A 13,519-nucleotide genomic window follows, 5' to 3' on the forward strand; every position below is an offset into this window, starting at 1 on the left:
GACGTCCTCAATGCACTTATTGATGAAGCCAGTGACTGATGTGGTGTATTCCTCAATGTCATCGAAAGAATCCCAGAACATGTTTCAGTCTTTGATAGCAAAGCAGTCCTGTAGTTTAGCATCTGCTTCATCTTACAATTTTTTTATAGACAGAGTCACTGGTGCATCCTGCTTTAATTTTTGCTTGTAAGCAGGAATCAGGAGGATAGAGTTGTGGTTGGATTTACCAAATGGAGGGCGAGGGAGAGCTTTGTACGCGTCTCTGTGTGTGGAGTTCAGGTGATCTAGAATTGTTCCCCTCTGGTTGCACATTTAACATGTTGATAGATATTTGGTAGAACTGATTTAAGTTTCCCTGCATTAAAGTCTCCGGCCACTAGGAGCGCCGCCTCTGGATGAGTGGTTTCCTGTTTGCTTATTTCCTTATACAGCTGACTGAGTGCTTTCTTAGTGCCAGCATCTGTCTTTGGTGGTAAATAAACAGCCACAAAAAGTATAGCTGAGAACTCTCTTGGCAAGTAGTGTGGCCTGCAGTTTATCACAATATACTCAACTTCAGGCGAGCAAAATCTAGAGACGTCCTTAGATTTCGTGCACCGGCGGTTGAATTTTACAAATATGTGCTGTTCTATCCTACCGGTGCAGCCTGTATCCCGCTAGCTGAATATCCATGTCGTCATTCAGCCACGATTCCGTGAAGCATAAGACATTACAGTTTTTGATATCCAGTTGGTAGGATACGTCTGTGTTTGCGCAGCCCTCCAGTGTGATCGACGCGGGCCGTCCTCTGACTCTGACCTGCAGCAGCCAGGCCAACCCTGCGGTGGACAACTACACGTGGTTCAGGATCAATGCGGCTGACGCCTGGGTAACGCGATCGGGCCCAAGCTACACCTTCGCTGAGGTCAGCCCCGGGGAGAGCGGCCAGTACTACTGCAAGGCACGCATCCGTGTCCACAGCTCGCCTGTCCTCACTGTCAGAGTCAGAGGTCAGTGCACTGGGCAGGATGGAGGGAGGGTAGAGTAGGAGGTGGGGAGTCTAAACTCAGTGACCCAGATGGCTTCTGTCTGTGTGTTTCTTAATTTATCACTACTGTAAATGTAATGTCTGTCTCACAGACATGTTTGGGAAGATACCCTACCTAAATGTGTCACTGTATGTCCCTCAGTCTGCCCACTCACGATCCCAAAGTTTTTCTGCTTTCGATTCTCTGACCTGTGAGTCATATATGGATAACTTTCAATAACTGTAAAAGGGGAAGAAGAGCTGAACTTTGATATCAGATAACAGAAGTCTAGAGATTTGATAATTGATTCATGGAGCTGACGAAAGCTGGATATTTTACTCTGTCTTCCTGTCTATGTCTGTCAATCTTTCTGTCACTCTTTCCTTCGCATCCTTCTTGGCCTTCTCTTTACTCTCCTTCACTCTCACTGTCATTACCCCAAACATCCTCATTCTCCCCTCTATGATGGTGACTACTGTCAGATTTACTCAGACTGAACCAGTTGTTGCTCTCTGATTGGCAAGCAGACTGAAAGTTATCGCCCTGGCCTCAGCTGTGGGCGTGTCTGCTGGTCTCATCACTCTCACTGTGGCCATCATGATCAGGTGACGCACTACAACCATTATGTGATAAAATAACATCTAGAAAAATAATTAACAAAGAATTGTCGTTGGTTGTATTTATATGGAATAACAGAGGCCATCGGTGACAGCTGACACACTGTTCTACGAGTCAGTCCAACATACCTTTCAGTTGAGGACTGGCAAGATGTCTGACATCCCGGTAGGTTGAACAACAACTCCCACTATGCACCACTAGAGGGAAACACCATGGTCCACTTGTAATAATTAGGTCATGCCATTAGAATTACACATGATTAGATTCCCATCTTCTTTTGAAAGATCAAAGGTAACAATATGTACTTACACTTTAATGACACTGCACCTACCATGTAAATACATCAGCACCTACCATCATTCGGCCCCATTTTAAACCCAGGTTTGGGTTCTCTCTATTGAAGTGACATCAACCTTCTTCAGTCCTCTCATAGGAATCCCCCTATTTTCTCTGTGTTTGAAAGGAGGAGCCAGAGGAGGTGTGTGAGAGGGCCGATCCCTCCATCGTACCCCTGAAGGATGCTCCACCCTGCACAGAGGCAGACAGCATCCTCAACTACAACACTGTGCATTACTCCAGGATCCCCAGGTAACCAGCCATCCTCCATCTCTCACTTCCTCATCATTCTCGTTCTCCTCCTACCCTCTCCCCTTGATCTTCCTCTCTTCTCTTCTTCTTTCCCCCTCTCTCTCCTTTCTACTCACCTTTCTCCTTCTCTCCTCTCCCTTGTATACTTTCTCCTCCCTCTTCTTCTTTCTCCTCCTACCCTCTCCCTTCTTCCTCATGCTTATCCTCTCTCAGTCCTATCCTTCTCTCTTCCTCTTTCTGACATACAGACCAGTGGCATTACCTGTCCCTCCGTCTTTTCTTTCCCAGTCTGGACCAGATTCAAGTTACAAATGTACCACTGGATGGTGATAAAGAGCCAAAAGATGCTGCCAATGTTGTTTACACTGTCCTGGCCAGACCACACCAGTAGTGGTGCAGGAAAATTAGGGTATATTTTGATGTCACTAATTTATCTCGGCTAATATATGAACAGAGAGTTATATACACCTCACAATCGAATTAAATAATTTGCAATAAGTTCAAGTTTGTCCATAGAGACAATCATATTCTAAATGTGAATTCAGTGACCAACCTCCTATTTTTTTCCGCATATCTCCCAGATGAGAACTGTAGTGTCCTTTGCTCAGTTTATCAGTTGAGTGACATCGCCAGAAAGATCTCTACCATCGACCCCTGAACTGCTTCTGAGCAGGACTGCTCACTCTAAGCCAATTTACTGTTTATCTAATTTACTACAAAGCTAATTTACTAGGAATAGTTCAATTAGGGACTTGTAATTCATTTGGCATTATAAGTGGCATTATAACTAATTTATTAGCATTTAACTATCTCCTCCATAAGATATCAGTAAAATGTAACACACTTTACAAATGAAGTTTGGTATGCATCATCACTCATGCTAGTCTTATGGAGGATGTGTGTAAATGTGTTGCTGATCATATCTAGATGTATTAAAGAAATATTTATCAGGTTGACACTTTGCCCTGCTTATTCTGCTCTATCATGTTGTGGATGTCAGTACTGAGTTATTGATCAATTATTAACATACGAACTATGTTCGGAAATAACGCAGAGGTTAGAGGGGATATTTTATATTGTTCTAATGTCATTGCTGTGTTACCCTGATGGTGAAATAATTTCTGAAATGATTAACCTCAAAGGATAGGACTGTATCTCATCTGAGATTACAGAGTAACTCACTTATCTATTGAAAAATACAGAAGAAGCAGTGATATGGTCAACTGTGTCTGCACCAGAACGTGTACAGTATTACCCATGGTACCTCAGAGGGAGATGGGATATGCAAAAAAACACATTTTTAATTCACACGTGTATAATACACACTTGTATGTGTGTGAAATAGGACAAAGACAAGCACCCAACAAATGATTATTATTATTATTATTATTATCTCTTCAACATACTGAATGTCTCTAAATCACTAAATCTATTCCCTGCTTACATAGAAAAGTTACATGACCTTCCCTGTCAACCTTCAGTCTCAACTCCTGCATTCTGCTTGTGAAATTGTTATCAAATCAGTCCACGGTATTTGCATGGTCATTTGCTGACCAGTCTCCTTCTGTGGACATGCTCTGTAGATGAGTGAGTGATTGTTGAGTGATCCTGTTTCTTTCTATAAACGTTCATGTGTTTCCTTTCATGCAGTTGATTTGTATGTTTACCAATGTTAATGTAGAATAGGATTTCTATTAAGAAATTGAAGCATAGTTCAGTTTATTTCATGTTTGGTGATGATAAAAAAAAACAGAATGGCTAGATGATATAAAGGTGTATCCCAGTTGTGCTGTCTTATTGACAGCAGGGTTGGGCTCAATTCCATTTGAATTCCACTATATTCCAAATGTTCCTAATTGAAAAGCCTTGAAGATAATTGGAATTGGAATTTCAGTGTACTTCTTGAATTTAAAGGGAATTGACCCCAACCCTGATTGACAGAGACAGTTACATCAATTAAAACAATGTTGATGCTGCCACCATCATGCTCCACCGTAGGGATGGTGCAAGGTTTTCTACAGTATGTTTGATGACTGGCTTTGTTACTGTCTAATGCTGTATAATTCCCTCAACCTGTGGTGTTGCAGTTGCAGTTTGATGCGATGTGGCCCTTTGAAACAACCAGTGTGATTACTCTCAAGTTGCCAGGTGAATAGAATATATCTTTTTGTTTGATACTCTATCTTTCCGTGGATGCCAGTATTCCGTTATGAATAAATGAATGATATAAAATGTATATTGTATGTGGCTCATTAGAGATGAACAAGGAACTGATCAGAGGGGATATTTGATATTGGTCTAATGTTATTGTTGTGTTACCTTGATGGTGGAATTTATCAAATGATTTACCTCAAAGGAAAGTCATATATTATCTGAGATTACAGAGTAACTCACTCTTTACATCAACAAAAATACAGAAGTGACTGATAGCCTGTTTGTGCACCAGCATGTGTAGAGTATTATCTTTCAAGTTAACATATCTGAAGGGAGGGCACACATAGGAATGCTATATTATATTTTCTTACCTTAAAATGGCAAATGGGTACTGTACGTATGAGTGTTGTAGATAAGTGTGATAACTGTTTTTTGTTTTGTTGTTTGTGGGTGTAATTGGAAGATGACATTCAACGATACAACACCATAGCTCCATGTGCCTTAAGAGGGTCATCAGTGGTGTTTGGATGCACTTACGCCTAACCTCAGACCAGACTATAACAAATACCTTGAAGTTCTGGAGTCAAGAGTGGGACAACTATCTTTGTCTGGCCCAGGAATACAGAGGGTGTGTAGAATACCTTGGAAATAGAAAGCACAACTGCACCTTGAGAATGAATAACCTAATTAGTAGTGATGCAACACAATGCTACTTCAGATTTGAGACGGTTGATGAAAAAAAAGACAACTGCATGGAACAGTATCATACCAGAAGTAAAGCCCACTCTCATAACACTACTTTATTGTATTTTTTATTGATGACTGTTTTTCTTTCTCCTCTCTACAAGGGCTGACAGCTGAAGTTAACCCTGCCACTGTGAGAGAGAGAGAGAGAAGGTGACACTAACATGTGACACAACCTGTACACTGAGTGACCATCCCACTATTGTCTGGTTCAGGGATGGACACTCAGTACACAACACAGAGATTCTGGTAGATACCGATGTGCTGTTCAAGGTCAAGATCTTCTCTCCTCTGCTCCAGTGTCTCTTGATGTCCAATGTGAGTTAATACCTGATCTAATTAACATGAGCGCATCATATTATTTGACTCATATTGGAGCAGCTACCTGGGTTCAAAACTCAGCACAGGATGTGCTGCTTCTGAAATGTGTTAACTTAATTGCATTATAAGGTCAATAAAAGGGATGTTATTATTTTCTGTAAAGATAGTAGGATTTTGGAAGAAGTATGTTGATAACATAGTGTTCTCACATATAACAGACCTTGTCTGTTTGTTGTGAATGTCAATGTGCCTGAAAGCAAATTTGAATTTGCCATGACACATGGCAGTGTCTATTTGCCGAGGGTGACTGTGTGTTTGCATTGTGGTTACCTTTAGGGGAAGTTAAGCAGTTTGGGCTAGACTGTTGTTAACTGACTTGCCTAGTTACAGAAAGGTTAAATGAAATAAATAAAACATGTTACTGTGACCCCCTTAAATACAATATAATATATCAATTGTATGGTAACAGGAAGGGAAATAGCACCAAAAGGCTCAACAGACAAGACATTCTCAGCCCAACTTCTGCATTGTGGTTGTGACATGGTTATTATCACACCTCTCCATGGTATTTATTTGCATGGTCATTTGCTGATCAGTCTCTCTGGACACATTCTGCAGGAGGGTGAGTAGTGTTTGTCTCTGTAGAGTTTCATGTTTTCTTTCCTTTAATTGGTGCAACATTGGTGCACAGTGATGTTCAATCTATCTGTTTAGTGAGAATTTAAAGATAGAATGACTACATGATCTAGAATGTGAGAAAACTCTTCCGAGACAGATAAATATTACACCTGTTTTAAGTGAAAACGCTGTTGGAGCTTGTTTCATGATTGACTTTGCTATTAAGTTAAGCAATTCCCTCCTCAATAGAGCCCCGTGGTGTTTTTATTGAAGTGTTGCAGTTGCTGCAATGTGGCTCTTTGAAACAACCAGTGTGATAATGATGATTACTCTCACGTCGCCAGGTAACCATATTTTTGCTTTGATGCTCTATCATAATGTGGATGTCAACACTGACTTATGATTAATAATTGAGATATGAAATGTGTACTACTACTTTGTATTGCTAATGGGAGATAAACAGGGAAATACTGCAGAGGGAAGAGGGGATTTGTTATATTGTCATTATTGTGTTACCTTGATAGTGAAATGTACAGTACCAGTCAAATGTTTGGACACACCTACTCATTCAAGGGTTTTTCTTTATTTTTACTATAACACATATGGATTCATGTAGTAACCAAAAAGTGTTAAACAAATCAAAATATATTTTATATTTGAGATTCTTCAAAGTAGCCACCCTTTCTTTGCCTTGATGACAGCTTTGCACACTCTTGGCATTCTCTCAACCAGCTTCATGAAGTAGTCACCTGGAATGCTTTTTAATGAACAGGTGTGCCTTGTTAAAGGTTAATTTGTATAATTTTTTTCCTTCTTAATGCGTTTGATTCAATCAGTTGTGTTGTGACAAGGTAGGGTGTATCCAGACAATATCCCTATTTGGTAAAATATCAAGTCCATATTATGGTGAGAACAAATCAAATAAGCAAAGAGAAACGCCAGTCCATCATTACGGACAAAAATGAAATAGTCAATATGGACAATTTCAAGAACTTTGAAAGTTTCTTCAAGTGCAGTTGCAAAAATCATCAAGCACTATGACGAAACTGGCTCTCATGAGGACTGCCACAGGAAAGGAAGACCCAGAGTTACCTCTGCTGCATAAGATAAGTTCATTAGAGTTAACTGCACCTCAGATTGAAGCCAGAATAAATGCTTCACAGAGGTCAAGTAACAGACATCTCAACATCAACTGTTCAGAGGAGACTACGTGAATCAGGCCTTCATGGTCAAATTGCTGAAAAGAAACCACTACTTAAGGACACCAATAAGAAGAGACTTGCTTGGGCCAAGAAACACGAGCAATGGACAGCAGACTGGTGGAAATCTGTCCTTTGGTCTGATGAGTCCAAATTTGAAAATGTTGATTCCAACCTCCATGTCTTTGTGAGACGCAGAGTAGGTGACCGGATATTCTCCGCATGTGTGGTTCCCATTGTAAAGCATGGATGAGGAGGTGTGGGGTTGCTTTGCTGGTGACACTGTCAGTGATTTATTTAGAATTCAAGGCACACTTAACTAGCAGGTCTAACAGCATTCTGCAGCGATACGCCATCCCATCTGGTTCGCGCATAGTTGGTCTATCATTTGTTTTTCAACTGGACAATGACCAAAACAAGCTGTGTAAGGGCTATTTGACGAAGGAGAGTGACGGAGTGCTGCATCAGATGACCTGGCTGCCACAATCACCCGACCTCAAACCAATTGAGATGGTTTGGGATGAGTTGGACCGCAGAGTGAAGGAAAAGCAGCCAACAAGTGCTCAGCATATGTGGGAACTCCTTCAGGACTGCATTCATCATAAAGCTTGTTGATGGAATGCCAAGAGTGTGCAAAGCTGTCATCAAGGCAAAGGGTGGCTACTTTGAAGAATATAAAATATATTTGTTTTAAAACTTTTTGGGTTACTACAGGATTCCATATGTGTTTTTTAATAGTTTTGATGTCTTCACTATTATTCTACAATGTAGAAAATAGTATAAATAAAGAAACCCTTGAATGAGTAGGTGTGTCCAAACTTTTGACTGGTACTGTATATTTCTCAAATGACAGGGTTGGGGGGTAACTGATTACATTAACAGGACAATGATCACATTTAATCAGTTACATGTAATCTGATACATGTTTTTATGTTATCAGTTACGTTACCAGCTAAAATATTGTAATAATATTGCAGATAGTTTAAAAAAAATAATGGATTACTTTTAAATTCAGAAAGGATTTTTGCGGAAAAAACAACATTGTGACATCTTTCTGTTTTCTAATGACATTCAATTCAGCAATGAAATAATGCAGAACATTAAGTTTGTTCCACCTGAACGAGTCTGACCACAAATCAGGGACCACTATGGTGACACACCAAATGCGCTTGAGGGATTATTTTTGCCTCTGCTAATGCCTTTTAAGGGGAAAGTAATTCAAAACTAGTCCGATTATGTTACTGAGTTTTGGTAATCCAAAAGTTATGTCACTGATAACATTTTGGCACAGGTAACTAGTAACTGTACCGGATTCTATTTAGAAAGTAACCTCCCCAACCGTGTCAAATTATAAGCTTCAAAGGGAAGGAAAATCTTATCTGAGATTACAGAGCAACTCACTCTTCTAATGAACAAAATACAGAAGTGACAGATTAACATATCTGAAGGAAGGCCACACACAGGAATGCTATATTTTCCTATACCTTTAAATGGCAAATTGGCACTGCATCTATCAGTGTTGTAGATAAATGTGATAACATGAACTCTTTTTTTGTTTTGTTGTTGTTGTTTTTTAAAGGTGATTGTGAGAGAGATTGGATGGTGACTTTCAACGACACAGATCCATGTGCCTTAAAAGGGTCATCAGTGGTGTTTGGATGCAGTTATGACTACCCCTCAGGCCAGACTGTAACAAATACCTTCTGGAAGTTCAAGACTCAAAAGGAAGACACAAATTTCTTTGAGGCCCAGCAATACAGAGAACGTGTTGAATACCTTGGAAATGAAAAACACAACTGCACCTTGAGAATGAATAACCTAATTAGTAGTGATGCAAATTCCTATCTCTTCAGATTTAAGACAGTTAATAATGCATGGAGCAGTAAAACATCAGTTTCACTAACTCTGACAGGTAATTTTGATACCAGAAGTAAAGCCCACTCTCATGACTCTACAAAACATTTTCAGTATTTATTGTTTTTCTCCTCTCTACAAGGGCTGACAGCTGAAGTAAACCCTGCCACTGTGAGAGAGGGAGAGAAGGTGACACTAAAATGTAGCACAACCTGTACACTGAGTGACCGTCCCACTATTGTCTGGTTCAGGGATGGACAAGCAGTATCAAAAACAGAGTTTCAGGCAAATAGTGAGGATTCTGGTATATACCGATGTGCTGTTCAAGGTCAATATAATCTCTCCTCTGCTCCAGTGTCTCTTGATGTCCAATGTGAGTTAATACCTGATCTAATTAACATGAGCACATTATATCATTGTATGCATTTTAGCATAAGGCTGTAACATAACAATGTGGAAAAAGTAAAGGGGTCTGAGTACTTTCCGAATGCACTGTACATTCAAAGCTCTGCATCAAGGATGCGCTGCCTCTGAATGGTGTTCATTTAATTTCATTATATTCATAAGAAAGCTAAAAGAGAAGGTTTATTTCCGATAAAATAATAGGATGAATTTTGAAAGACGGATGTACAGTTGAAGTAGGAGGTTTTACATACACAACAAGAAATTTGTTGAGTGGTTGAAAACGAGTTTTAATAATGACTCCAACCTAAGTGCATGTAAACTTCTGGCTTCAACTGTAGATAGCATAGTGTTTTCACATACAACATCCCTTGATCGCTTGATGTGAATGTCAATGTGCTTGATAACAAATTCGCCGTGACACAAGGCAATGTCTATTTCCTGACCGTGGCTGTGTGTTTGCATTGTGATTACTTGAAGAGGAAGTTGAGCAGTTTGAGGATGATGTTCATGCTGGTAGGGTATGGTGAGAGCAAATAACACAATGATGGCTACTAACTAAATGCAAAACTGTTCTGAGAACGTTAATAAATATATTCTGACCCATTATATTTACTGGAACCACCAATTGGGATGAAAGTTCAGTCTTTTGGTTTTGTGAAGTGCACAGACCTCCAAATGTGTGGTGAGAGGTACTGTAGTAGTGTTGTGGTTCTATACAGAGAAATATGTTCATATAAACACTTGTAACCTTACTCCCTCTCCTACAGATGCTCCAAAGAATGTCACATTGTCGGTCCGTCCATCTGGAGATGTTACTAAGGGTGACTCAGTCACTCTCAACTGCAGCTGCAGTGCAAACCCCCCCATGTTGAACTACATCCTGTATAAGGAGAGTGGACAGGGCTCCACCACTGTGGTCGGGTGGCAGACTCACACCTTTTCTGACATCCAGCCAGGGGACAGTGGATGGTACTACTGTAATGCCAACAACAGTATCAACACAGTCAGATCTAATCTAACTAACCTCAATGTTCAATGTGAGTATTGGCAGTTTAATTCGTGGTAACGAACAGAAGGCCAACGAGTCACTTTGTGATGCCAGTACCTTTTGGATGCAATGTATGCCTTGCTGAGGCTGTGTGAAAGAAAAAAGGCTGTTTTCCACTGATGTACTCACAGCTATTTGTTTCCACTTGCAGACCCTCCTGAGGACACCTCTGTGTCAGTCAGTCCCTCTGGTCCAGTGGTAGAGGGAAGCTTTGTGAATCTGACCTGTAGCAGCCATGCTAACCCAGCAGTGAGCTACACCTGGTACAGAGTCAATGGGAAAAGCCCTATCCAGTCAGGGACTCAGTTGATACTTGAGAAGGTCTCTCCTGCTAACTCAGGGAGGTATTACTGTAAGGCACAGAACAAACATGGAGCCCTCAACTCATCACTCCTGTTTCTTGATGTTCTGTGTAAGTTAACTGTACATGCTATGTGAGGATGTCAGTTTTATGTGCAATGTTGTGTTTGCTTTCTTTATAGGGAAGCAGGTTGTTAAAACTGTGTGGTTGCAGTATCTTGGAGTGTAATATCCAAGATATTGCAACAGTTTTTAACTACAATGTAAGCATAACAGATCTGCAGAGTTGGGGTAAATCACAATTAAATTCCTTTCAGTTGAATTGGACATGGAATGTACCATAGGAAAGCAATGCAATCTCAGTCTCACCTGGCATGAATGTAGATGAACTTGACACCAACCCTGTTGGCCAGGACTGTTTGTGTTTTGATTAATCGTTACTAGATATGGAGCAGATATCAAAAGCTAAATTCTTCAATTTTTTTCTGCTTACTTTAGATCCCCCAAGGAACACCTTGGTATCAATCAGTCTCTCTGTCCCACTGTTAGAGGGAAGTTCTGTGAACCTGACCTGCAGCAGCCAAGCCAACCCAGCAGTGGAGAACTACACCTGGTTTAAGGAGGATGGAACAGACACCTCACAGACAGGGTCAGGAGATGTGTTGGCATTGACCTCTCTAACCTCCTCTGACAGTGGACAGTACTTCTGTGAGGCCAGGAACAGAGAAGGGGCTCACAAGTCTAACGAGGTGTCTCTGATCATACAGGGTGCCAATCATGGTGAGTTTAGAGGGAAATGTCCTGTTCTCCTCAATCAATATGTTCTAAATGGGAATTCCCTTGAATGTATTTTTTTCATGTACTGTACCCTGCGTCATTTTCAGCTACAAATACTTTCCAAATAACAGTTTACATTGGTTCCGCGGCCACAGTTTTCACGGTGATCGTACTTCTTGTGTTCTTATGGATGTGGTAAGTCTAGAAACATCATAGTGCATAAGTATGATGGCCTTGTGGTACCTATTTGTCCCGCCAAAGAAATGTGGTTTCTTTGACAGGAAGATCCCGTGCAAATTATGGCAAAGGACTGCTGTGGACATAGAGGTGAGTGGAACACAGCATATACACTCTAATTCACAATACCAATAGCATTTCAGTGCAATAGTGTTATATGAAGGTTTGAACACAGTAAGAGTTCATGGTATTTGAACAACATTCAAGCACCAGCTTCCATTCTTCCCCAGTAACATGATACTTAGTTTAACCAAAAGATTTAAGGTATGTTGAGGAGTCAATATTTCAAACGTTTGGTCTTTTTTTGACTGATTGCATCTTTCAGGACGATCAAAACTCAGTCTTATCCAGAAAAAGGACCAGTAATGACCCAGCCACACAGGAAACTAGAACAGAGGAACAGGAAAATGCCCTCTATGCCAACGTTCAACTGCCTCCCTCTCACACCCACCACCAAGACAGTTCTCTGTACTCTGTGGTCGATCCACCAGCTCTGCAGAACCCTCCTGAACCTCATTACGCTACCTTTGACTTCCAGCAGTTCCGCAGCTCCATCGACGGGGCCCAATTCTCCAGATGCCATAAAGAGGATGATGTTATATACTCCACAGTGAAAGCCATAAAGGCCAACGTGACAGACAACCTCCAGTACGCCAGCATCCATTTCCCCCTCCCCAGTCCTACTGCCAGGTAAGAGTGAACTCACTATCAGTTCAGTCCTTTTCCATATAACCTATTTCTGGAAGTCTGTTTATTTGAAATGTTTGAATATACTCATACAAAAACTATTTGCTTTTTGCAGGCTGGAAGAAAGTTTAGAGGTGGACCATTCTGTTATCTACTCCACTGTTGCCAAACCAGAAGCCTGAACATATCCTTTCATAATGTTGAATAAACTAAGCTGCATTGGAACGCAAGTTAAGATATGTAAAGTGTGCAATTAATAAGTCGTTATGGTAATAGAGTTACAGTGCCTTCGGAAAGAATTCAGACCCCTTGACTTTTTCCACATTTTGTTACGTTATAGACGTTATTCTAAAATGGGCTAAATACATACAAATTCTCAGCAATCTACACACAATACCCCATAATGACAAAGAAAAAACAGGTTTATAGAAATGTCTGCAAATGTATTAAATATTTTAAAAAACAGAAATACCTTATTTACATAAGTATTCAAACCCTTTGCTATGAGACTCGAATTTGAGCTCAGGTGCATCCTGTTTCCATTGATCATCCTTGAGAGGTTTCTACAAATTGATTTCTACAACTTCACCTATGGTAAATTCAATTGATTGGACATGATTTGGAAAAGCACACGCCTGTCTATATAAAATCCCACAGTTGACAGTGTATGTCAGAGAAAAAACCAAGCCTTGAGATCGAATGAATTGTTTGTAGGGCTCCAAGACAGGATTGTGTCGAGGCACAGATCTGGGGAATGGTACCAAAACCTTTCTACAGCATTGAAGGTCACCAAGAGCACAGTGGCCTCCATTATTTTTAAATGGAAGAAGTTTGGAACCACCAAGACTCTTCCTAGAGCTGGCCTCCCGGCCAAACTAAGAAATCGGGGGAGAAGGGCCTTGGTCAGGGATGTGACCAACAACCCGATGGTCACTCTGACAGAGCTCCAGAGTTCCTCTGTG

General features: G+C 40.6%; 1 protein-coding gene across 2 annotated transcripts; it reads left to right on the plus strand.

Annotated features, from left to right (window-relative positions):
* The first annotated feature begins 413 nt into the window (after positions 1 to 413).
* LOC110538544 (B-cell receptor CD22) lies at positions 414 to 12,787 on the plus strand. Of its 2 annotated transcripts, none has more exons than XM_021625443.3 (17): positions 414 to 989; positions 1,704 to 1,790; positions 2,089 to 2,213; positions 4,301 to 4,361; positions 4,831 to 4,995; positions 5,216 to 5,429; positions 5,902 to 6,054; positions 6,300 to 6,394; positions 8,829 to 9,161; positions 9,246 to 9,476; positions 10,276 to 10,545; positions 10,708 to 10,968; positions 11,355 to 11,636; positions 11,741 to 11,828; positions 11,915 to 11,960; positions 12,196 to 12,560; positions 12,673 to 12,787. In XM_021625443.3, the coding sequence occupies exons 8-17, from the start codon at positions 6,340 to 6,342 to the stop codon at positions 12,737 to 12,739; spliced, it is 1,998 nt and encodes a 665-aa protein (XP_021481118.3). In that variant the 5' UTR covers positions 414 to 989; positions 1,704 to 1,790; positions 2,089 to 2,213; positions 4,301 to 4,361; positions 4,831 to 4,995; positions 5,216 to 5,429; positions 5,902 to 6,054; positions 6,300 to 6,339; the 3' UTR covers positions 12,740 to 12,787. The 2 variants fall into 2 exon arrangements, with proteins under 2 accessions (XP_021481118.3, XP_090049379.1); XM_090193253.1 differs by lacking the exon at positions 414 to 989 and adding an exon at positions 1,490 to 1,612.
* Positions 12,788 to 13,519: the final 732 nt, after the last annotated feature.

Source organism: Oncorhynchus mykiss, chromosome 2 (genome assembly GCF_057628025.1).
Source record: "Oncorhynchus mykiss isolate SJ-2025 chromosome 2, ASM5762802v1, whole genome shotgun sequence".
NCBI lineage: Eukaryota > Metazoa > Chordata > Actinopteri > Salmoniformes > Salmonidae > Oncorhynchus > Oncorhynchus mykiss.

What these genes read in the sequence shown, in the direction of transcription:
- LOC110538544 (XM_021625443.3), top strand. Translation starts at nt 6,340, where the DNA reads ATGTGGCTCTTTGAAACAACCAGTGTGATAATGATGATTACTCTCACG. An exon ending in AGTTTCACTAACTCTGACAG is followed by an intron (nt 9,162 to 9,245) that starts GTAATTTTGATA and finishes CCTCTCTACAAG; the next exon opens with GGCTGACAGCTGAAGTAAAC. An exon ending in AACTAACCTCAATGTTCAAT is followed by an intron (nt 10,546 to 10,707) that starts GTGAGTATTGGC and finishes TTCCACTTGCAG; the next exon opens with ACCCTCCTGAGGACACCTCT.